Source organism: Benincasa hispida, chromosome 7 (genome assembly GCF_009727055.1).
Source record: "Benincasa hispida cultivar B227 chromosome 7, ASM972705v1, whole genome shotgun sequence".
Lineage (NCBI taxonomy): Eukaryota > Viridiplantae > Streptophyta > Magnoliopsida > Cucurbitales > Cucurbitaceae > Benincasa > Benincasa hispida.
Genome location: NC_052355.1, coordinates 6,903,598 through 6,930,194, shown reverse-complemented (window position 1 = coordinate 6,930,194; position 26,597 = coordinate 6,903,598). Strand labels below are relative to the sequence as shown.

General features: G+C 36.8%; 1 protein-coding gene across 1 annotated transcript in view; it reads right to left on the bottom strand.

Moving 5' to 3' along the window:
• Positions 1-18,478, bottom strand: part of LOC120081383 (SEC12-like protein 2) — a 29,188-nt gene extending 10,710 nt beyond the window's left edge. The window contains exons 1-5 of the mRNA XM_039036212.1: positions 18,093-18,478; positions 9,365-9,459; positions 8,180-8,330; positions 7,646-7,737; positions 7,416-7,509 (exon numbers count right to left, since the gene is read on the bottom strand). Coding sequence (XP_038892140.1) covers positions 7,416-7,509; positions 7,646-7,737; positions 8,180-8,330; positions 9,365-9,459; positions 18,093-18,395 — 735 coding nt within the window. The 5' untranslated portion in view covers positions 18,396-18,478. The remainder of the gene's footprint in view (positions 1-7,415; positions 7,510-7,645; positions 7,738-8,179; positions 8,331-9,364; positions 9,460-18,092) is intronic.
• Between the last annotated feature and the right edge of the window lie 8,119 nt (positions 18,479-26,597).

The window sequence follows — 26,597 nt, the reverse complement described above, 5'->3', positions numbered from 1 at the left end:
TTGGCAATTCTCTTCAAAAGAATATCTATCAAGTCTTAGTTGGTCCATTATTATCTTTCAAATCTCAATTACTTTGGTCCAATGTAGTCAAGGCTTTGTTATCAAAAACTTGGTTCGAGCATAACAGAGGGCTTTTCATGAAAATTCTTTAGCTTCATCTGATTGGTTGGGTTGTGCTCGTCTTCTCGCCTCTTCTTGGTGTTCTCAATCCAAAGTTTTTGCTGATTATTCCATACAGAACATTTGTTTAAATTGGACTGCTCTCATATCTCCAATTTAACTCGTGTAGTCTTATATTATTGTTATTTGGTATCTTGTATTTTTTAGCATTACGCTCTTTTAATTATATCAATGAAAAGCATTGTTTCCTTTTCCAAAAAAAAGAAAAAAGAAACATTGTCGAGTAACTAACACTAAAGATACAACCACAAACCAAAGTCCTTCACCTTATTTCCTTAGAATTGCATCCAAAAAATCCAATCAACTTCATCGATAGCTCTTTCCAAATCAAGTTTAAGGACCACACCTTTCTTCTAAAATATTGTCAAATCATCCATCACCTCATTTGCAATTTAAAGAAGCGTCCAAATTTTGCCTATTAGCCATAAAGGCTATTTGGTTTTCAGCAATAGGAAAAGGTAGAACATTCTCCCATCGATTATTTTTCGAAAGGATACCCCACTTTTCATTGAGAGAATGAAAAGAGACTATGACTAATTAATCACACCAATCTAATTTTGTAGGAAAGAAACGTGGGCTACTGGCCTTTGTAAATAAGGCCTTATAAAAAGCAATGAAATCGTTTTCAACATTTGTGGATATGTAAGTAAAATATGCCCCTCACAAGAAAGTACTTCACAAATCGAGTCCATTTTACAGTCTGCCAGCCAAAAGCCGATGGAAGAAAGTAGTATTTCCGTCTCCCTCTTAATCTTGAAACCATTATAACTTACATTGTCCCACCAATAAGTATAATCTTTCGCAGTCAAATCTTTGATCTTTCCTCGTAACTGAAACCTCAAACCTCACGATTTTTTGATCAAATGTCGAGCAAACCTGTCTTCAAGGCTGTCCAAATTCCTTAATTCCAAGATGAGTGAAGGGAGTAAAGATGCTAGAGCTCTCTGTGTGTTCCAATTTCAAAGAACAAATTTCAGTCCCTTAAGTCCATCATAAACCATGTCCCAGCCATCCCTGACGAGGATTTTGAGCCCACCAACTGTCTACCACATCACAAAAGGAACTATTCTGTAACCACAAGTTTTCAAACCTAATAGGCAACGCCCCAAGAAATGTCTCCAAAAACTAAAGTCCATAGGTAATGGTTAGAAGTTACTCGGTCAAGTCTACAGAGATGTTGGTGAAGACTAAAGAGTCTTCGAGAAATCTTGGAAGAATCTTGGAGCTAAAGTTTTTATTCATTGATTAAAATGAGTGATAAGTTCCCTTTTAAATAGGCCCAAAGGGAAAGGGCTTGTACACACCTAATTAACTAACTAACCTAACCTCCTTTAAATAGACTCAAAGGAGAGGAGTTTTGTCACACCTATTCTAAAATTAAAACTGAATTTAAAAAGAGAATACAATCTGTCATTTTACAAGAAATATCCAAAATACCCTTTTTACAAGAAACGCTCAAAATACCCTTAATATCCCTACATCAACTCGGACCCCTTAGAATTAAACTCGTCCTCGAGTTTGAAGTTGAAAGCTTGAACTCATCCAGGGTTTGATAAGGGAAGATGTCTGCAACACTGAAAGTATTGCTTATGTTGAATGAAGATGGGAGGTCGATCTTGTAAGCATTATCACTGTATTTCTCAAGGACAGCAAATGGTCCGAGCTTTTTGTCATTAAGTTTGTTGTATGCTCCTTTTGGCAAGCGGTCCTTTCGAAGATATATCATTACAAGGTCTCCTGGCTTGAATGAAACATGTCTTTTATGACTATCCGCTTGAGCTTTGTATGTGGAGGTTGCTTTCTCTAGGTGGTCAATGACTTCCGAATGTAGTTCTTGGATATGTTCATCAAGTTGTTCAACTTCTTCGCTAATATCTACGTTAGAAGGAAGAGTCGTAAGATCAAAAGTCAAACGAGGGGGTTTAGTGTATACAATCTCAAATGGACACTTCCCTATTGATTTATTCTGCATGTTGTTGTAAGCAAACTCAGCTTGTGCAAGGTTAGTATCCCATTGTTTTGGTTGATTTCCACTTAGACATCGAAGCATATTACCCAATGTTCGGTTTGTAACTTTTGTTTGACCGTCCATTTGTGGGTGGCTTGAAGAGCTAAATTTGAGGTTAGTGCCAAAACGTTTCCACAAACTTTTCCAAAAAAAACTCATAAATTTGACATCTCTATCAGACACAATTGTCTTTGGAATTCCATGAAGCCTGACAATATCTCGAAAGAAAAGATTAGCAATGTTCAAAGCATCATATGTTTTTTTACAAGGTAAAATGAGCCATTTTGCTAAACCTATCCACAACGACAAATATAGAGTCAAACCCCTTTGTGTCCTTGGCAACCTTAATATAAAATCCATCGATAAGTCCTCCAAATGTTAGTAGGGATTGGAAAAGGAGTATACAAACCGATGTTTTGAGTGTGACCTTTGGAGATTTGGCAAGTAAAACACCTTTTTACTAAATTGTTGACATCTTTGCGAAGCTGAGGCCAGAAAAATCGTGTGGCAAGGGTTTCATAGGTTTTGTCACGACCTAAATGAGCTGCTAGGCCGCCCGAATGGCCTTCCATGATGATAGCCTCGCATAGAGATCCTTGTGGGATGTATAACCTATTACCACAAAATAAAAAAAAACATCCAAAAGGTGGTAGTCCTTAGGAGGAGAGTTAGAGAAACATTTATGCCAAATATCATGGAAATCAGGGTCATTCTCATGACAATTTGATAGATGGTCAAAGGCAATAATTTTACTTTGAAGCATGGTAAGGAGAGATGACTTTCTACTCAAGGCATCAACCACTTTGTTAGTGATTCCAGATGTATGTTTGATGATAAAATCGATTTTTTGTATAAAATAAATCCATCTAGCATGCATTCGGTTTATGTTTTTCTGAGAATGAAGGAATTTTAAGGAATAATGATCAGTTATTAAAACATATTCCTTGCCTATAAGATAATGTTCCTATTGATGGAGGGCTCTGACCAATGCATAAAGTTCTTGTTCATAGGTGGGACCACTTTTGTCTAGCCTCACTTAACTTTTCACTAAAAAACTCTAAAGGATGGGATTCTTGTGAGATGACAGCCCCTATGCCAGTAGAACTTTCATCTACAACTACTTCAAATACTTTACTAAAATCTAGGAGAGCTAAAACCGATGGGTTAGCTAATTTGTCTTTTAAAGCATTAAAACTATCCGTAGTCTCTTTAAACCATGCAAATTTACCTTTCTTTAGGCAACGAGTTAAAGTGACAGCTATGGAGCTAAAATTCTTAATAAATTTGCGGTAAAATAATGCTAAACCAAGGAAAGATTGCACCTCTTTGACCGATGTAGGTATTGGCCATTCTTTGATGGCTGCAATTTTTTGAGGATCCACTTGGACACCTTCTTGTCCAATAATGAAGCCAAGAAATTTGATGTTGCTGCATAAGAAGACACATTTCTTAGGATTGATGTATAGAGCATTAGATTCAAGGATAGAGAATACTTCTTGGAAGTGTGTAAGGTGGTCATTGATAGTCTTGCTGTAAATTAGGATGTCATCAAAGTAAATGGTCACAAATTTGTTGATGCAACGTAAAAATATTTGGTTCATAAGTCTCACAAAAGTGCTAGGTGCATTTGACAACCCAAAGGGCATTACAAGCCACTCAAATAGTCCTTGGTCAGTTCTGAACGCGGTTTTCCACTCATCCTCTGGTCTAATTCTTATTTGGTGGTATCCACTATGTAGATCCACCTTGGAAAATACCTTTGCACTAGTTAATTGGTCAAGTAGGTTCGAAATTCTTGGAATTAGAAATCTATATTTGATTGTTATCTTATTGACCGCACGACTATCTATGCATAAGCGCCAACTACCATCTTTTTTAGGAGCTAAAAGAGCTGGGACAGCCCAAGGACTGAGGCTAGGTTGAATATGTTTCTTATGTAAAAGATCTTGGATAATGCCTTGGAGGGCTTGATACTCACTAGGGCTCATTCGATAGTGGGGCAAGTAAGGTAAAGAAGATCCGGGGATGAAATCTATGTTATGTTGGATGTCCCGGAGTGGAGGTAGGCACCTTGAGACTTTAGTAATGGAGGGAAACTTGTCTAAAAGGTTCTACACTTTGCTGTCCATAGGGGTTGGTAATAAGGCCTCGGGTTTGGCATGGACAAATAAAGCTCGTTTGAATGTGTTTGCATTTGACCAAGCTTATTTATAAGGCATGATAGAAAATAAGTTTGCCTTGTGCTTCTCCTTGATGATATGTTTGCTCATAGGAGTTTTCAAATCAATAGGTACAAGGATCACCTTTTTACCCATCCATTCAAACTCATATGTGTTGACATTACCATTATGTTTGGTATGATTATCGTATTGCCAAGGTCTTCCAAGTAGAATATGACAAGCTTCCATGTCTAGGACATCGCATATGATTTGATCTTTGTAATTTGTTCCAATTGACAATAGAACCGTACAAAGTTCATTAACAATAATCTCTCCCCCCTTTTTAATCCATCCTACCTTTTGGATTACACAAGAAAGAATGCCTCCCTCATCCGGTTGGGCCACATTGATATCTTCCTTAGAGTAGTCCTCATCTTCTTCATCCTCATGTTCTTGAATTGTGAGGTTCTTCCTTTGGGGACAATAGTTAGAAAGGTGTCCCGTTTGACCACACCTAAAGCATTTGCCAAGATTAGTTCTATTATAAGGATTATTTTATTTCTAGAAGAAAAAGTAGGACTTCCCTTAGATTCAACTTCTTTCCCCTTGTTTTTAGTAGGTACTTCACTGGACTGCCCTTTTAAAATTTCTGCCATGGATTTTTTGGTGGTTGTTGAATTTCTATCCCAATTGCTTCTTCGGCCAGCCCATCGTTTCTGTTTTAATGCTTCATCTTCCTTGATTGTAGATGCCACGGATACCGCTTCTGCCAAAAAAGATAGGGGCTGTAAATGTAAATTTTCCTTTATGTCTTGTCTCAAGCCATTGACAAATCAAGCTACTTGTTGGCTATCACTTTCAGTCAAATTGTTCCTAGCACTTAGGCGATGAAATTCTTCCGTATAGTCTTCAATTGTACGAGTTCCTTGCTTGCAATGGTGAAATTGGTTGTAAAGGAGTCTCTCATGATTAGCCGGCAAGAACCTTTTTTATCATTAATTTCAACATTTTTGGCCAACTAGTGATAGGTCTTTTACCATACAAACGTCGATTGCCTTGAATTTGATCCCATCACGTCGATGCACCACTTTTAAGTTTCAAAGAAACAAGTTTTATCTTCTTGTGTTCCGGGGTTCCCATATAATCAAAGAAATTTTCCATGCTTTTCACATAATCCAAAAAGATTTCAATATTCATCTTGCCATTATATGTGGGTATGTCGATCTTCATTTTAAAGTCATTTTCTTGACTCTAATTTGGTTGTCCATGCCAATCTTGATAATAATCTTGATTTCCATACCCCTATGCTTGTGCAAAAGGAATTTGTTGTTGAAAAAGTGGGTTATTGCCATGAGGTGGATGCATCATTCTTGCTTGGCAATGTGGTTGGGGACTAGCCGAGTCTTCATCCTCGGATGAATCAGAATCCAGCCCCAACAAATTTGGTGGCACGGGTCTAGAAGCTGGGTAAACCGGCAGATGATGATTATGAACAGGATTTGGCAGCCACTCTCTATCTTCAAATCTTTGATGCATTCTTGTTGGTTCTTGAATTCTTGGAGCTCCTAGGAAAATCTTGGTTTCTTTGAAGTAATTGATGCTGGTTTTCAGGCCTTTGTTGAACTTATTGCAGCTGATCTTGATTGTTTCCACCAGCTTGGAGTTCAGCTAGTGCTTCTTGATGAGTTCTTGGTTGATTTCAACCACTCTTCCCACGTCCAAAGTCAACTTTTCAATTGCTTGTTGCAAACCCACCATAGAACTTTGCATAGCACTCATATGATCCATGATGCCATTGACGGTAGTTTCTAGATTGCCTAATCTTCGGTTGGTGGTTTGAGGAGAAGTGGAAAAAGATACTTCCGCATCATTAGAAGAAAGGGGGAAAAGAGTGAGGAGTTTACCGAGCCCTTTACTCGTCATGAGGTCCCTTCACGAGGTCACTCTGATACCAAATGTTGAAGACTAAAGAGTCTTGGAGAAATCTTGGAAGAATTTTGGTGCTGAAGTTTTTATTCATTGATTAAAATGAGTGATAAGTTCCCTTTAAATAGGCCCAAAGGGAAAGGGCTTGTACACACCTAATTAACTAACTAACCTAACCTCCTTTAAATAGACCCAAAGGAGAAGAGTTTTGTCACACCTATTCTAAAATTAAAACTGAATTTAAAAAGAGAATACAATCTATCATTTTACAAGAAATATCCAAAATACCCTTTTTACAAGAAATGCACAAAATACCCTGAATGTCCCTACATCAGATGTGCACCAAATCATGTTTTTAAATAAGAAGAAATAGAAATATGAATTGTAAACATTGCCATGGTGTCAGGGGATGAGATGACATCAGGATGGAATGGTGGTAATGTTTTCAACAATGAGTGAAAGAAAACATATATAACAAGTTTCTTGGTGTAACTTGTAAAAAAAAGGGAAAAAAATAAGAAGTGGGCCATGCTTCTATCTCTCATGAATTACTGGGGTAACCAGATGCCATGGTCAAGACGAGTAATTCATAAAAAGAATTGTCACTTCTACCATGCATTCAGTCATTATGAAGGATCTTGGTCAAGGTCAAAATCTTATTCGTCCCAAGGAAATACTCAATTTAAAGCTGGAGATTTTGCTTTTTTAAATAAATGAATGAATAAATAAGAGAAAACTAGGTGAAAGGAAAAAAGTAGAGGGAAGCGTCCAAAAGAACCCAACGCGATCAAACAACAAGAAAGCCCGAAAAAGACCAAAAAGAATCCCTCCCAGCCACTCCACCCCACCCCAAACACAATCTATCAAAAAGATGAAAAACTTAGTAAATGTCAGTGGGTCAATGACACCACACGGGTCCAAGTATCGAAGGGCATATAAAGAGCTTTTTCAAACATTCCTTCTAGACAAGGGATGACTTATCCCTTTGTCCTCTAGGACGTTTTTTATGGCTCCAGCCTTGAATGAAGTTTTCTGTTTTATATATATATACGTATAAAGAGCTTCTACAAACATAGATGCAAGTGCCTATTATACAACTAAAATCATTACACCTTCAAATAATAAAACAGCTACTTGCTCACGTTTTCTTTTGGAAGAGAAGTTACTAAAGTTGATGTAGTCACATCCCACACTCTACAAGGGCCACCTAAGGAGACAAGATACTTGTCATCAAGACTGCAAAAAATAAAATGACGGCTATCACTATAACTTCATTACACAACGGAGTTTGGATAAACAAGCAACATACACGTATCATGTTATCTAACAAATGCAGAAGCTATCAAGAAAAATAAATTATAACATTGCAGACCTGAAATCCAAGTCCTTCACAGTAGAATGGGCACTGGGCTCATTGAGAACGATGTCCAAGCTAGGCCACTTTAAGACCCTTAAATTGCCATCCTGTACTGCATTCAAATCAGAAAATAATAATGCAAGCTACTTCTCGATAATAATCAAACATCATACAGCATTTTAATATATACAAACAATGTGTTTAATTATTGTTCAACCCAAAAGATTAATTCTAATTACATTAATATTTTAACACTCCATCACTTGTGGGCTTGGAAATTTATAGAAAGTTTAATAAGTGGAAATCAATATTAATTGGAGAGAAAATGACATTATAAAGAAAGTGTAGAGTTGCAAACAGCGAGCACGTCGAGAAATGCACTGGCTATTAACATTCTAGTTTGTAATGATTCAATTTGTAAGCTCCTTTTATTTGTCTGGGAGAATATCTTGCCTTCACCCATCTCATATTGAATTATGTGTGTGTAGAAAGTTGTTTTCCTTTCCCCAAAAAAAAAATAATGAGCAATCAAATCTTCAAAATTCCTACCTCACCACCCGTGGCAAGCAAAGAGCCCCCATTGTTAAATGTCAACGCTAACTGCTGTCCAACATCTTCTAACTGGCTGAGCACCTCCTGAGAGAGCTTTAGTCCAAGTTTCTCATCTCTAGCATCTTTCTTGGTATCCACTTTAAATAGGCTGAATAGAGAGCAGAATATTAATTACAAATCAACACCTCTCAAGTTACACCATGGTATAATAGATGACTCAATTTAAAAAAATAAAAAATAAAAAAATAGAAACAACTTTCATTGAGAAAGAATGAAAGAATACAAAGACATAAAAAATACAAACCTTCTACAGAAAGGGTTTCCAACTAAGTAATATATTACCTAGATAATAATTACAAGAAAGTTTTGAAACCGAAGCCCAAAGCGAAACATGAAACCTCACTAAGAACCAAACTTCACTAGGGTCCTCCAAACTTCTTAACACTCTCTTGTTTCTCTCACCCTATATCCCACAACACTGTCGCAAACCACAAAAACGGGCCCTTCTTTCTAAAAGACGGATGGATGGAGGAGCATATCCGCACGGATGTCCCTCTAGCTGGCAATCTGAATATCAAACTCTTGCAAGAAGCATATCCACACAGACCTTGCAAATTGACAACCCCAAAGCAGGTGATGACTCAATCAAATTAACCACAGGATACGACTCTACCGTACAGTTAAATACTCTTTTCTTTTTTGGAAGGAAAAAAAAAAGATACTTTTCATTTATAAAATGAGAACAGACGAATGAACAGGAAGATTTATTTCAAGACTGAAAGAACTATAATCCAATCTTATTTCTTAATTGACAACTTAACCTGTCATATTTTCATCCTTCAGAAAATGGCACCTATTGGAGGACCTTAACGTGACAAATATGGATATAACATATCAAATTTTTGAAACATTCTTAGTTTTTGTCATAACATATCGAACAGTTTTGTGAGTGGGTTTCCTCAACTCCGTGCCCCTGTAGGATGTTTCGTTGGCCCTTTTGATGAATATAAAGATCCGTTTCTTATAAATTTAAAAAATATCTATAAATATGTCTGCCTGCCTAAAACAGTTATTAGTATATTGAGACTTAGACTGCCCAAAAGTTCATCCAAGAAAGAACTATGATCCTTATGTTCGGTTCATATTGATTGCTGTGAAGTTAAACAAAGGAAATGGCTGGACCTGCAACTTTTTGGCAAAGAACAAATAATTCCATCTCCAGCTGGATGGACAGCCATTCTGTAAGGCAAATCAGAACCAGTTCCATATTTTGCAACCTGGAAGGATAGATTACTAATTAGTGCACATAAAAAAGTATAAAAGAATACATTTTTTTGAAACGGAAACAATTCATTAATTTAAGAGAATATCGAACAAAAGCCCAAAGTACAAGAGGATTATACAATGAGCTAAATAACAACCGAAAACCAAAACGGATCAGCTAGCGCACCCGGGCATCTCAACTAGGTTGACACCCCCTTAGCGCCCTCATCATAACCAATAATTATCTAAGACTAGCTTAAAGCAGAAGCATAGCTTCTTTACATTCCCAAAAGGACAAACAACGGGGCTAATAATTAAATAAACATTCTGAAAAAACTAAGAAAACCACTGGATGCTGAAGAGACTAAATCCTGTCACTTGGGAGGGAGGCAAACACCCTCCAATTGAGATTAAATTCTGATAAACTGTATGCATTAAAATGCTTGGAGAGGATACACCAAGAAGAAGCTAACCGACGGGCTGATTCGAACCGATCTTGACATCCAAGCACCTTATCATGGAACACCCTCTGATTTCTTTCAAACCAAAGATCAGCCAGAAATTGCTGGGTTTGTGAAGGTTTATACCAACTAACAGCTGCTGCAAGTTGCCCTTAAAGTCATTACACATAACCCATGAGATGTTGAAGAAGGACAGTAACTTATTCCAACACCAAGCTGAATAGGAACAATGAAAGAAAAGGTGGAGGGAGTCTTCTGACCAATTTAGACACAAAGGGCATATTGAAGGAGAGATATTGTTGGCGGCCATCTTACTTTGCAACACCGAGGCTACATTCAACTACCCACTAAGCATTATCCAGACAAGAATGTTAATTCTTCTTGGGCTACAAGTCTTCCATAGGGCCGAGAATAGAGATTTATCCATTGGGGAGGAGTGGGAAAGGTGTGTTCTAAGTGAGTTGACCGTAAAGAGTCCCGAGGCTGAGATAGACCATACCTTGCTATCAACAAATTCCGAAACTTTCCTTGTTGCAATGACCCCAAGCAAATCTTGAAAGGAGGTGATTTCATCATCTTTAAGCAATCGGCAAAAGGTGATTGACCAAGCTGCCAAACTAGTGTCCTAATGGTCAGCAATCGAACCGTTTGGTAACAAAGATATTCGAAAGAGATTTGGGAATAAGGAACGGAAAGGAGTTGCTCCCACCCAAGAGTCCAGCCAAAAAGCAATTCTTCTACCATTTCCAATCTTAAGAGTGGCCAACAATTCAACTTCTAGCCAAGATTTAGAAATACTAATCCAAGGGCTTCTCAGACTTCTACCCCCTTTACCTGCAGTGTGCCAATTGAAAGAATCTATGTCATGGATGCTTCTGATAACTTGCCCCCAAAATGAGCCTTCTTCTTTGAAGAACCTCCAGCCCCATTTAGCAAGTAGGGCTTGGTTAATAAATTTGAATCCACCAAGGCCGAGGCCTCCATCTGTCAATGGTTTTTGAACCATAGCCCACTTCACCAAATGATTTAGCTTGGTGCCATTTTGCCCTTCCCAAAAGAAATTTCTTGTGATTCTCTCCCATTTCGAAGCAACTCCTTCTGGCAATATAAAAATGGACATGAAGTGTGTTAGGAGGTTGGATAGAACTGACTTGCATAATGTGACTCTGCCTCCTCTAGAAAGATTGAAACGCTTCCATTTATCCAATTTGGCTTGGGAGTTGTCCAAAACTGGTTGCCAAAAAGACAGCTTCTTCAGGCACCCTCCTAGAGGCAGCCTAAGATAGAGGATTGGAAGCTGATCGGCCTTACAATTTAATGCAGCAGTCATTGAAAGCAACTCTTTTTCATCCACATTTACGCCGTAAAGGGCTGATTTATCCCAGTTTACCTTCAGCCCTGAGCACCATTCAAAAAACTCCACCGTTTGCTTTAGTTTTGCAAGCATGCTGCTGTCATACTTACAAAACAAGAGCGTATCATCTGCAAATTGAAGGATGGAGATCTGGATTTTATCTTTGCCAACCACAAAACCTTCATATAGACCAGCTTGAATGATCTTAATCACCAAAGCACTTAAAACTTCACTTACTAGAAGGAAAAGGAAAGGTTAGAGGGGATCACCTTGCCTAATGCCTCTAGTGGCAGCCACTCTTCCCCTTGGTTTTCCGTTGATGAACACAGAAAACATTGGATTTTTAACACAGCCCAGAATCCAGTCAATCCATTTTTTATCAAAGTTTTTGCTTCTCAACACCTTTCTAGGAAATCCCAATCCACACTGTCAAAGGCCTTCTCCAAATCAAGTTTGAGGATCCATCCTTTCTTCTTTTTCACTCTATACTCTTCTACAACGTCATTTTGCCTTACTTCAATAAAGGCACTTTGGGAAGAGGCTATAATGCTAGGGATTACTAATTTTAATCTTTCAGCCAGCACCTTTGCAACAACCTTATATATCACTGTAGTTAAGCTAATTGGCCTGAAATCACTTACTTTGACTGCTATTTTCTTCTTTTGAATAAGACAAATGAAGTTTTCCTTTATGCACGCATTTAGCTTACCATTCTTATAAAAATCTTCAAAGGTGGAATGCAGATTATCCTTGATCAAGTGCCAAAATTTCAGAGTGAAACCATCGGGTCCTGGTGCTTTACATTTTCCTAGTTTCCTTACAGCAGCCTTGATTTCTTCAAGAGAGAACTTGGCTTGTAAGCTTATGTTTTGAGTAGCATTGATACAAGACCAATCAAGGTTCAATGGAAGATGCCTTAAACCCGGAGACTTCAGGAAGATGTTGCTGTAAAAATTCAGGATTAGATGTTCAATCTCTTGAAAAGAAGTTGTTGGCACCCCTTGATCATCTATTAATTCAGCAATGAAATTTCTTCTCTTCTTTGCAACTAAATACTTATGGAAAAAGCTTGTGTTCTCATCTCCCAACTTCAACTAATTCAACTTACTTTTTTGAATTAAATTAATTTCCTCCAATCTGTAAAGAGACATTAAATCTGACTTTAAAGTGGATCTAAGTGCCAATTCACTATTATCAAGGATAGAGCAATCAGCAAGAGCATCCCGTTTTTCAATTTCTTTTAACAGCCCCTCTTCTTTGCTTCTTTGATCCTCCTGAAATTTAGAGTACCAATCCTTTACTGCTGCCTTTACACATTTCAATGTCTGATTAAGGACAAAACCAACCCACCCTTGAATGTTTCTACTAGACCAAGCTGATTCGATGATTTTGATGCACTCTTTATTAAACAACCAGCTGTTACAAACTCTAAAAGGCGAAGGACCCCAGCTGAACGACCCCGCTTCTAGCAAAATTGGAAAGTGATCCGAGAAGGATCTTACTTGTCTATTGGCTCTAGAGTTCTCAAACAACTCGTCCCACGTTTTGGTGATGAAAAATCGATCTAAAAGAGATCTTGAAGCTGAAACACCTTCCCTAGACCAAGTGAAGCTGCCATTTCCCAACCGTATCTCCAAAAGATTGGCTTGGTCTATAAAGTTGTTAAACTTCCTCATTCCTTTAGTGCTTTTGCCCAACGAATATCTTTCATGTGCCCATCTTGTGATATTAAAATCTCCCCCGATACACCATGCTTCTACACAATAAAAAGAAAGAGATAAAAGTTCTGGCCACATGAATTTTCTCTCTTTGTAATCATTTGGTCCATAGACATTAGTGATCCAGCAAGTCTTATTGCAAGCAGTGATGCATTTTACTGATAACGAATACCCCCCTTCAAAGTTTCAACAACCGAGATCAAATTCTTATCCCATAGAGTCAATAATCCACCTGAATAACCATAAGATTCCACAAATTCCCAGCCTATATCTTTAGAACTCCACAAGCTTTTGATGAAACTCCCTTCAAAGCTATCTTTTTTTGACTCTTGAATTAGAACTACTGTAGGATTAATTTTCTTTAGAAAACGCTTGAGAGCTAACCTTGTATTAACATCTTTCAGGCCTCTAGTATTCCACGACACAATTCTCATGATTCAGATTTAAAGGAAGGATTGTAGCCTCAACTTTTAAACATTAATCAAGGATGAGATGACAATCCTTGACAATTAAGGTTAAATGAGCTGGAAGATCACAAGGAATGGCTGGAAAAAATTGAACCAACAGCCTCTGAAAAAGTGTCATCCTCTATCTAAAACAGGGGTTCAAATCTTGAACTATAGGGTCCTCTTTACTTTTTTCTTGTAAAAAACCAACTGATCTTGCCCAAACCTCTTCTTCACTACTCATACTGAAAGGAGAATCAATAAGGACCTCCCCTTTATCTGCTGGGAACTCCCCCGGATGGGTTGTGGAACCTCTCAAGAATGTATGCTCTGTATTAGGTAATGAAAAAACAGAGTGTTCAAAGAGAGTAGGGAGAGGAGAAGGGGAGCCCGACCTGGAGCATTGAGGTTGTCCTTGAATTTGGGTGCATTGGGCTTCTAATAAATCCGGGTTGTGAATTGCCACTGATTTGGCTTTAAAGCTTGGTTTCTTGGATGAGTCCTTGGCTAACTTTCTTCTGATGAAATGATTAGGGAATGATTTAAAAAGGTAGGGGGATGCTTGAATTTGTGCTGACGTTTAGCCCTTGTTTTGCTTGCCTTTGGCGCTTGTTTACTACAGGGAGGGAGGAGGAGTGCCGAGGAGGGGGCAGAGACTTTTGAGGCTAGCTCGAAGGCCGGCTGAAGCAGAGGAGCTGGATTTTTAGTGAAAACAGAGGAGGGAGACTTATCCGGACTGGAACAGGGGAGCAGAGCAGCAGTCTTGGAAGACGAAGGGGTAAATTTGTTGCTTGAGAAAATCACTATTGATTGCTTCGAAATAAAATTAACTTTAATTCCCATTGACTTTTCATTTTTTTGAATAGGTGACTGTTCAGATTCCTTAGCCAAGGGGCTGGATACCCCATTAAAGGCACCCTTTTCTCTCTTCTTAAAGGCTCTAGGCACCTTTTCAACTTTTTCATTAAAGTGCAGTGACTCTTCGACTTCTTTCACACTAAACTCTTCACTTGTAGGGGGCTAGACAACTTCCTCAACAGTAAAGGAGGCAGGGGTGGTTGGATTCTTTGTAAATAAACTCCTTGCAAGGGGAGAATGAGACTTTTCGACTTCCTCTGTGTAAATTTCAGCTCTTTGCCGGGGTTCTTGGACCGGATTCGGGTTCCTTGAAAAGGTGGGTTTGGAATGTGAAGAGACAAGGAAATTCCATTCCGAAATATCCAATTTGAAATTAACTCCTTCATCTTTAATTACATCATTTAACCTAACAAGGTCAATAGGATTAGAGAAGTCCTTAAATAATAAATTCCCCCGTGCCTTAGAAGGAACTTCTAAACATTCGACATCTCCAAAATTTAGAAAAAAATTCCCACGAATTACATCCTTTATTTCGATTGTGGCAGGCATAAATCCACATAGGTTTCTTCTAACTTGAATTTTGGCTTCCAAACAATTAGTTAGGTTAAGAGTTTCTGAGGCAATTGATTCCAAACCCCCAAAGTAAGCACCTATGGCTTCAAAGGTCTTTCTTCCCCAAAAATCTAGTGGAAGATTCTTGATTGAAATCCAATCACCAAAACCTTTCATCACAGAGGCTCTTCCATGCATTTTGGGATTCCGCTTTTCGAATAGCAAGTGAAAAGAACCAAACAACTGTCATTTGCCTGGATTTGATATCAAAGTGGCCAAATCACCATTGTTGACTTTGATTAAAGCTTTATCTGCAAACAGAGGATTGATAGTGACACTGGTTTTAAAGGCCTCACTCAATACCTTCGAGATATCCTTCCAATCATTGAAGACTAAAAGCCTTGAGATGAGCCATAAACTATTGAAATCTTCTTTGAGAACTTCATGATCTTTTTGAATCCAATAAGAACCCTTTCCTTGATTTAATTGACCTTGACTACAGGATTTTTGAAATGCAATAGACTTAAACTTTGAAGGCTTTAGATATGGTTGATAGAACCTACCTTTCACTGCTTCTGAGAAACTCTTCACTTGAGGAGCTTGCTGAGCTGAATTATCTTTGAAGATATGGATGCTGGCATCAATCATTTCCTTGAACTCTAGCCAGCCTGAACATCCAACCCCATAAGGAACATGAATATTCTTTCTTCCCCTTGTGGTAGGCCACACTGCACATTCTACAAACCAATTGTCTTTGACTCTGAATTTGGCTAGACGTATGAAACTCTCATCTACTCTTTCTTTTAACAAAAAGAACTCAACCGTTGAGGCAAACAAAATTCTTCTGAAGCTTTCTTTTAGCCAATTGGCTGCTGCTAAAGAGAGGAACAAGGACTGTCCTTTTTTCAAATCTTCCACTATGAATCCTGGACCCTCTTGCCACATACAAAAGAAATGACCGAATATGTTGCAGTTTTTAATCTCCATGACCGGAAAGCACTCCTATCAAGGAGTCGAAAGGTCTTTACACAAAATGCTCACTTTTACTCGAAGCAGCAAGGGTTAAAAGACAGGGCTAGAAACAGGGCAAGAAACAGGGCAAGAAAGGAGATCGGGGGAAGTGAAAGAGCCGGAAGGGGGGCAGAGGGAGAGGGGTAGGAGAGGCGGTCAGAGGGAAGGAAGGCTAGGGAGGGCATGGTGAGCTCCAGTGGGGTGGTCGAAAGGGGGGAGGCGGGGGAAGGGAAAAAAGGAGGAGAGAGGGGAGAGCATTTTTTTAGCCCGAAACTTTTGTTGATATAAAAGAATACTTTTAAGGGAAAAAAAGCAAAATGATAACAAGAGATTTACAGAATAGCAAAAAATATACTTAAAAAATGTTCATGCATATGAGCTACCATTGAGAGTGAAAATAACAAACAAACTAACGAAGGGAAATGAAAGCCCCCATCCCCCGTTCGTACAAATATCACTTTTATTATAAGAACCCTGACAAATTAAAAATAAAAAAAAAGAAAAGAGAAATAACCTAAGAACATGGGAAAAGAGAGACCCTCCCACTAAATAACAAGGAAAATTCATACAAATATCACTAAAAGAGTAATTTGCAAATAAAGGAGATGGAGAACACCAATGAGAAGATTTAATCTTCACTAAATCAAACTGTTTCTACCAAGTTAAATAAAACCGATCCTTGGAAGTAATAGCCCTGATGACACTAATCCAAAACCTCCATGATTTTAGCTAAGCATGCTGGATTTGATGGTAATAGCCAATAAGCATATTGTCTATTCCATTCATTTGCAAAAGAAGGTATGCATGAGTTGAAGAATAGAAGGAAAACACAAAGGAATTGTCTTTAATTTAGATCTTGAGAAAGCATATAGCATTGTTGATTAGGTATTTTTGCATGTTATTCTCTCTATGAAAGGTATCAGCAAGTGATAGAGAAAGCAGATTATTGAATGTGTTCTTAGTGAAAATCGTTCGCCTGAATGACTTGTCCGCTTTATCTTGTTGGAAGATTGTTAACGTCAGCTTCAAGATAGAGGGAAAAAGTTTGAAGTTGCAAAGATTTTCACACAGGCAAAATGACACTGGCAGGTCAGAAATAACAATTTAATAAATGAAAACCTATAACAAAATGTACATTTAAAATAAAGGGCCCATAAATAAAGCACAATTTCTAGCAATAATATATTTTATTCTATATTTTCTTCTATATTCTCTGAGACGAAAACAGAATTTTTCATTGAACTATTGAACATAGATTAATGCTCAAATTACAAAGATACTAAAAGCATAGAAAATAAGCAACCAAACCACAGGCAAATCAACAATGAAATAAAGTACTTTAGTGGGAAAATAGAATAGTAGATGTTTACACTCCAAGTCAAATAAATTATATATTAGCAAAGAAATGATGTTGGTATAATCTTTAGAACTCAAGAACACAATTGTACAACCTATAGAACATATCCTATTCAAGTAACGTCGTATGATCTCTTGAGCAATTTCAATAGTCACATGGTGTTTCCTATAGTGAATTGAACATACACCTCCCAATTGATCCTTGATCATCCTTTAGGATATAAATTCAAGATACTTTTAATGCTTCCTTTGTACTTCATAGGAACGTATGTTAGAGAGGAATAGAGTTTTCAATAGGATCAAGGATGTATAGGCTTTTGTTAAATCATAAAATGTAACAAAGATCTTATTTGTTCTGTTACTTCTGCTTGATGTACTCTAAGGCCAATTTCAAATTGGAGAGTATCTTTGGCGTCTTCTCGGGAAACACTGGGAAGCTTATCTTCATATTTTGCAACACTTCATCATTTCACTAATATAAAGTTCACATTTCCCGGATTAAAGAAAACAAAAAAAAACATCAAAATGTACTGGAAAATCATCGGGTCAACCACCAAAACCGCAAGACAGTAAGGGACAATTACGCCGCCGAATCATAAGGAGATTTGAGGTGGCAAAATCAATGTAAGCATCCAACACCTTAGATTTTCAAAATTTCACCCAATTCAAACTTCTATATATACGTGAAAAGAAATCATGAAAATTTAAAGACTACTAATATAGCAAAGAGTCAATAAGAGAATCAACAATCGAAAGAATTCATAACCCGTCCCCATTTCTGCTTCACTCAATAACATATTCAAAATGATAAACAACGCCAAGCATTTAGCGGAAAAGAAAAACTCAAACACGCGAAACAATCACCAAAGAACAGAGAGAGAGAGAGTTTACAGGCTGGTCAGAGAGGGAGCGGGATTCAAAATCGAAGTGAGCGAGTATGAGGGCATTGGAAATCCCACTCCGACCTTCTCCGCCACCGCCAGTGGCGGCTACGTAGTAATTATCAGCGGTGGCGGGGTGGGATGGAAGTGATTTGTTGTCGTCGGCGGAAATGTCAGCATCAGCGGATTGATCAGAATGATTTTCAGATTCTGGAGGTTCCTGCTGGGATTTGAGAGAAGTTGAAGGAAGCCAAGCGACTGCATAGAAAGGGATGCCATACTTGCGGGAATTTGAAGGTTGGGGAGCTTCCATTTGTGTCTCTCTCGAAGCTTTTGTCTCTCCGCTCTCTGTTTCCGTTGTGGTTTTGTGTTTCCAATTTAAGCGAGAATCTAGTACTCTTTTGGGCCTTTTCTTGCTCTTTTTTTTCCCTTCCTTTTCCTTTTCCTTTTCCTTTTCCCTCAAGTTTTATTTTGTAATTTTAATTCCTATTTCTTATTCATTTGATTAAGCGTGATTTTTAAAAATTAAAAAGTAATGGAAACTATTTACACGAAATAGTAAAATTTTAATTAGATGATAAAAGTGGATAGAAGTCTATCAACATTTATTATGGATAGAAATGAATAAGTCTATTCGTTTTTTTTTTTTTTGATATTTTTGTAAATAGTTTGACTTATTTTTTACCTGTGAAAATTTTCATTTGACTGACTTTATATAATATTCTTTTTTTTCTTTGAACGCCAATATTTTAGTACAACAAGTGAGATACAAGGGTTTGAACCTCGAACCTCAAATAAAAGAAATATATATCAGACTTAATTATGCTCTTTTTGGCATTAAACTCTATAACTCTCCCTTAAGTGAGTGATTAAACCTTATAAGTTTAAGTTATTTTGGGAAAATGATGTGTTTAATTTCCTTTTCTATAGCATTATAAGTGGTTTGATGTAAAAACAAGTCAAACATGAGTGTGATCAGTGGAATAAAGTAAAATAATTTCAAAATGAGTGAAATTTTGAGTTTCACTTATGTTTTTATGTCATTTGTAGAAAATTTTCAGCCCAAGTTACGATTTCAACTCATTAAATAAAAAAATGAAGAGCAACTGATATTTGTGTTATAAAATTGGATTAGACATTTAAAAAGATAAGAAACATGCTCATTTAGGTTAACAACTTGTTTTAATAGTCAAAATAGGTCGTTATCTTATAAAATTCGGTTACAAACTCAATTGGACCATAATCTTATCTAAGGCTGGAGGTATTTAAGTTGACGGTTTACGTAACACCTGCTACCTGGGGATTATGGCCAAAATGTTGAGCATTGTTAACTAGTTTTATGAGCTTGCGTGAGCGGTGTGAGGTAATAAAATGATTTTATCACCTAGACATTGTAGGTTAAATCCAAATCTAAGAGTTATGTTTGGAAAAACCACATAGACTTAGGATGTTCATTAACCAGAATATACCTAAGTAAAACAATACCCAAACACTAAGAACACTTCACTGGGAGATAAACAATATATACGATATATCGTTTTTAGCTCTCACGTTCCTAAGAGTTCACACCGTGAGATCCATGCTCAGCTCATGTCGCTTTTACCACAACTACTCCATTCGGAAAGTGTTTGCATGGGTCAATAACAAGGTGAATGGAGGAAGTAGTTCATAGTAAGTGGGTGAAGAAAATGTGTTAACATATCTTACGGTCTCCTCAATTAATTTGAACCATGATATTATTATGTTGCGCCTGCTATCGTTTTTAGGTGATACTAGCTAGTCATTAACCACGACGATCTCCTCGGAGGGTTGTAACATAAGATTTAGAACAACCCAAACTTCATAAATGAATAGGGTTTCATAGTTATGTCTTGAACATTGTCGTCCTTTTTAGGGGCATATTCATACCGTTCTATGAAATCTGAAAAGGGAGGGTCACACTTATAAAGGTTACTAAGTGTTGGTAAGTTCTTGACCAAAAACGATAACTAAATGACTATAGGAATAAGAGTTATTTTGAATATAGTATTTGGTCAAGATTGTCTTGCTTCAGTGAAGGAATTTTTTTACTGCCCCTAGGTAGCATATATTCTGACTCACTAAAGTATCATTACAAATGAATAAAGAAATATGGGTACTTCATTACTTTTGCTAAAATTGGGTTTAATACAATAAGTCTAATAGAATTTGTTTAAATTTTCAGCAATGTCAAACTCGATTATACAACTACTAGCTTCTGATAAATTCAATGGAGAAGGGTACTCAAACTGGAAGTCAAATATAAATACAATACTTGTCGTTGATGATTTGAGGTTTGTTTTAATGGAGGAATGTCCTCCTCTTCCTAGTTCAAACTCTAACCGAAATGTTTGGGAAATCTATGACAAATGGGTTCAAGCTAACAAAAAGACCAGAGCCTATATCTTAGCGAGCATATTTGATGTGCTCAATAAAAAACATGAAGCCATGGTCACTGCACGTGAGATCATGGCGTCGTTGCAAGAGATATTTGGACAACCATTTTCCTCGATACGACATGAAGCTATTAAATATGTCTATAACTTCCACATGAAAGAAGGGACCTATGTTAAAGAATATGTCTTGGACATGGTCCATTTCAACATTGCGGAAGCTCATGGCGCTATCATAGATGAAAGAAGTCAAATTATTATGATAATGGAATCTCTTTTGAAGAGCTTTCTGACATTTCATACTAATATAGTAATGAATAAGATTGATTACAATTTGACTACTCTTCTGAATGAACTACAAACTTACCAATCCTTGATGAAAAACAAGGAAAGTGAAGCCAATGTTGTTTCACAAAAGAAAACTCTGAAGGGATCTTCCTCTGGAACAAAACCTTCAGAGAAAAAGAAGTTTGTTTCTTCTTCAAAGGATAAGAGTATCCAGATGAAGAAGAAAGGAAAAAGAAGAATAGAAAGAATAAAACACCTAAAGGAAAATGTTTCCATTGCAATGAAAACGAGTACTAGAAACGTAATTGCCTACAGTATCTTGTTAAAAAGAGAGCTGAAAAGGTAAAACAAGGTAAATTAGATCTACTTTTCATTGAAACATATTTAGTGGAAAGTTCTCACTTAACCTAGATACTAGATTCAGGCGCCACTAATCATATTTGCACTTTTCTTCAGGAAACTAGTTCTTGGACTCAACTTTCAGATAGTGAAATGACTTTCAAAGTAGGAACAGGTGAAGTTATTTCAGTAGAAGCAATAGGAGACATCAAGTTATATTTAAGAGATTCTTTCATTTTGCTTAAAAATGTATGTTATGTACCAAAAATGAAAAGAAACTTAATCTTCGTATCTTGTCTACTGGAAAATATATATAAAGTAACTTTTGAAATCAATAAAGTGTTCATTTCTTCCAGAGGTGTTCATATTTGATTTGTTAGACTTGAAAATAACTTGTATGTATTAAAACTGACTGAAGCAAAAGACATTTAAAATACAGAGATGTTTAAAACGGCAGAAACTCAATATAAAAGACAAAAAATTTCTCCAAACGCCTATCTTTGGCACCTCAGACTTGGTCACATAAATCTCAACAGGATTGAGAGATTGGTAAAAAACGGTCATCTAAATCAGTTAGAAGACAACTCATTACCTTCATGTGAATCATGTCTTGAGGGTAAAATGACCAAAAGATCTTTTACAAGAAAAGATCTTAGAGCCAAAGAACCTCTACAAACTTTTGTAGTCCGATGAATGTGAAAGCTCGAGGAGGATATGAATATTTCGCCAATTTTGTTGATGCTTATTCGAGATATGACTATATTTACTTATCAAGTCACAAGTCTAAAACTCTTAAAAGTTCAAAGAATTTAAGACAGAAGTTGAAAACTTAATAGGTAAAAGAATCAAAATGCTTCGATCAGATTGAGGTGGTGAGTATATGGATTTATAATTCCAGAATTATCTAGTAAACCATAGAATTCAATCCCAACTCATAGCACCTAGAACACCACAACAAAATGGTGTTGCAGAAAGAAGAAATCGAATTTTACTGAACATTGTTCGTTTAATGATGAGTTATGCTTAGTTACCTAAATCCTTTTGGGGGTATGTAGTATAGACTGTTGTACATATTTTGAACATGGGTCCTTCAAAAAGTGTTTCAGACACACCATATGAGTTATGGAGAGGATATAAAGGTAGTTTACATCACTTTAGAATCTAGGAATGCCCAGCACATGTGTTGGTGCAAAACCCTAAAAAGTTGGAACGACGTTCAAAATTATGCCTATGTGTAGGATATCCTAAAGAAACAAAAGGTGGACTATTTTATGATCCTCAAGAAGATAAAGTATTTGTACCGACAAATGCTACATTAGAAGAAGATCATATTAGGAGTCATCAACCTCAAAGTATAGTATTGAGTGAAATGACCAAAGAAACTACAAATAAATCAATAAAAGTTGTTGATCAAGCTGGTCCATCAACAACAATTGTTGCTCCATCACACCTTTGTCAAGAGTTGAGAATATCTTGACATAGTGGGAAGGTTGTGTTGGGTTTTATGTCCTAAAACTCGCAGTTTATAATATTAAACATATTCTATTATCAATAAAGATGTTATTGACGTTTATTCAATAAAATTGTTGTTGAATATGTGAATTGCACTTATAAACACAAAATCAAATAAACTAAATATCCATGGCTATTATATGAATACATGAACTTTATGTGGAGACATAAGAGTGGATCAAGTTCAGTAAATAGCCAAAATAGTCTATAGTATACGAATAAAGTTGGGTACCTTATTCTAGTAACACTATCGGATGCGACCTACTCTGTAGTTATTACAATTTGTTGTAAAGTGCTACAAACGAAGTGATCCTGATTCATTCATGTATTGACATGAGGAGCGGGGGCATCCTATGCAATGAGTTTGCCTAAGATCGGACCAAGAATTAAGTCACTCTTACTTTATAACATTGTTTACTATTTAAGACTGACTATTTCAAAGCGATGACCTAGGTAACTTGACCTTAATCCTGAGCTAACTATGAACTCCTATTTATTCGGGATTATCCTTAGATTTGTATGGGTGAGGTTTGACTCAATAGCGTCGACTCAATAAGCCTCCCATTTCAGGGGTAAGAATGGGTAGATAGTTGGGGACATAGGGTGCAAGACGGAATTCACTCCTACCCATTTTTAAGGATAGTAGAGAGGTTATTCCTTTAAGTGTTGACTCTAGGTCTTGAACAAGGGGCCCCACCCTCTCATTGGCTCGAGAGGGACTCGGTTTAGTGATTGAATCACAAACCAATTATTCATTAGAGGATCAGTGGGACTTAAGAAGCAAGATATAATCTCGGGGGTAAAACAACTTTTAACCCAGCCGTTATTACGAACAACCTGTGAAGGGTTAACTTACTAATCATGGTTATATCGAGTGGACATAATATATCTATAGTGAGGAGAATGCAACTACTGGACTTTAGTAGAGTGACCTGGTAGTTAACGAATTATGGTTAATTAGGTTAAAGAGTTTAGCTAGTTAGTCGCAGATCGTTGGAGCCCATGATCTGTAGGTCCATGAGGTCCCCTACTGGCTCATATCAGACTAAACCTTAGAATAGTGTAATGAATGAATTTGAAGTGTTCAAATTTGGTTTTTAGAGCAAAGCGTTAAATATATACAATATATTTAACCTAACGTTTAATTGTGAATTAAACATAAAGAGAGAGAAAATAGAAGATATTTAAATAAGATTTAAATATCAAGATTATGAATAGGGATTCATATTCATTGAGATCATTGTTGGATTTAATATTAAATTAAATTAATTAAATTATTTAGTTAATTATTCAATATTAATTTAATTTTAAAATTGATTATTAGAATTAATTTTGAAGTTAAATGAAATTGGTCAAAATTTCATTGCAAGTCAAATTGGTTAACTTTGGATTTTGGGAGTCAAACTTTGATCAAGTTAATGGAAAGATCTAATATTTATGAGTAGAAAATGCCAATTTTTGCATGGCTAAGTGTTGTCTTCATTTGAAGACACTTGTCCCACTAAATCACGCTTTGAGTTGGTGGATTTTTTAGTGTCAAATTCTCATCAAACTCAAAGTTGCATGTTTGCATGTAATGGTCTTTAAAAGTGAGTGTTTAATGTTTTTGAAGAACTCTTGGCCATAGTAGAATTGGATGAGATTATGTGATAACCTCATTACAATTTTCTCTCAAAGTCTTAACTTTTTCCTCTCCAAATTAGCCACTCATCGGATCCCACCATCCCGTTCCAAGGCCNCTCATTACAATTTTCTCTCAAAGTCTTAACTTTTTCCTCTCCAAATTAGCCACTCATCGGATCCCACCATCCCGTTCCAAGGCCGAAGAATAGTCGGGAAGTCTTTTGTGGTGGTCTACAAATCGTTCGTGAGGAGATTGTAGCTAATTTGGAGAAGATTCAAAGTCTACAAAGGTTGTATTCTTTCCCCCTTTTACTTGATTTATTTGCATGCTTATCTTTGTAATTAACTTAATTAAAGTACTTTAGGTCAGTTTTTCTTCCATTGCGCATGTGTTCGTTCCATCAATTGGTATCAGTACATGCTTAAAGCACTCAATTTTTGGTTAATTTTTTTAATGTGGTGGGCATTGATTCATGCGATGAATGTTGTGTGTGCTAAAATAGATAATTTCGGTTTTGGCATCCGTTTTTCCTCTTAGATTGTAATAATTATTGTAATTGCCCGATGTTTTATGGGCTTTAATGTGTCGTGAAGGGTTTGTAAATTTGCTAGAGTCATTAGAGTCTATATTAGGTTGTAATTGCTCAGTTCCGACAAAGAGGACAACTCCAATTTGGTGAAAATTGCTCTCAGACTTGAATGACCTCCCAGCCCAGTTCATGACCCGCGACTCGACCCGGACGGTTGATCCAACCCACGAGGAGTGGCTGTTTTCTACTTATTATTATAATAAATGTAGCTTTTAGCTAGCTTAGGATGCCAAAACCGATCCATTTTAGTGTGTTTATTTAATTATGCATTGTGAATGTATGAATTAAATAATTTATCTATTGTGTGCATATTGTATGTCATGTAGATTTAAAATCCCACCATAGGATAAGTGGTATAAGGTCAGATTCACCATCGTCTGTGAACCCGTGCTACACAAATAGTATTTATATGCACCGAACTAACTACTTATACTAATTAGTAGTACAAGCGGCAAGTCCAGGGTCGAACCACAAAGAGTTGTTTTGGATTTCTGAAAAATTGATACTTGTAGAAAGTAACCAAAGGGGTGGAGGGGAGGGGTTTGTGAAAATTGTGAATAAAAATTGCAAGAAAATGAAAAGTGCACGATGTGAAAGAATGTGAAAATTTATCAATTGAACAAAATACTTAGCTTGGGTAATTCTAGTTTAATTCATTCCTTTTCAATTCTATCACGGACTATTCAAAAGATGTGTGAGAAATTTGAATTGCGACTTAGCCTACTCGATTAGAATCCTAACCGGTAGTCCATAAAATCAAGTTAATTAAAGAAAAAGCGAGAATCCTCAACTAATCAATCAATCAATAGGCATTAAGATTCAAGGCAAAGCTAAGCTAAATAATTGATTTCCATCGTCTAACCAATTAATTGAGTGAGAATTATCTAAGTTAGAAAGCAAATGCTTGCTAAATGAAATCCCAATTTAACACAACAAACTTACTTAACCCTTACTTCTAGGTGACGACTACCTAATGATTACAAATTAGGGCTAATCAAAGCAATCAATTATACATGCATAGCTAATTTGTCAGATTATCCCTTACAAGACAGTTGTAGAATAAGCACAAGATAAATTCTCATAAATTCACAGAATTACATAACAAGTCTCAAGAATCGAATTGGAACAAAATTAAACTACAAAACCTAAGCTAAGTTCTTACTCTTTAGCCATGAAACATCTTCAAAATAGATACTATATTCAAATAGGAAGAAATTATTACAAAATTCTGGTGAAAAAAGAGGCTAAAACTGTGCTGGAACAAAGTGGCGGTGCTCAAAACCGTATGAAAAAATCGTGATCTCATCGGCGGAACCCCTAACGATCCTTTTATAGATTTGTCGCAGTGTGGCATGCTAGGGAGAGCATTGCAACACTGCGGCGTAATTGTGCTGAGTGCCACACCACTACCTTGACGCTTGGTTGCATGTGCACTGATTTGATCGTCCATCAAACTACGTAGCGTCGCAACACTCTAGAAGAGCATTGCAGTCCAAGAGTGTTGAAGTGTAGCATTGAGCAAGTGGTGCAACAGTGGCATTGTGACATCTCCGGAGTGTTGCAACTCTTGGAGCAGCATTGCAAGGCTACCCTGCATCTGAGCATTCTGTCTTCTAGCGTTGAGCTAGCGTTGGACTTAATCATATGAAGAGCGTTGCAACGCTTCGCAGGGCATAATTCTTCATTCCTTCTTCATTTGTTAAATTTGGCTCCTAACTTCATCATTTTAACACCTTTTTGTCCTGAATGCTT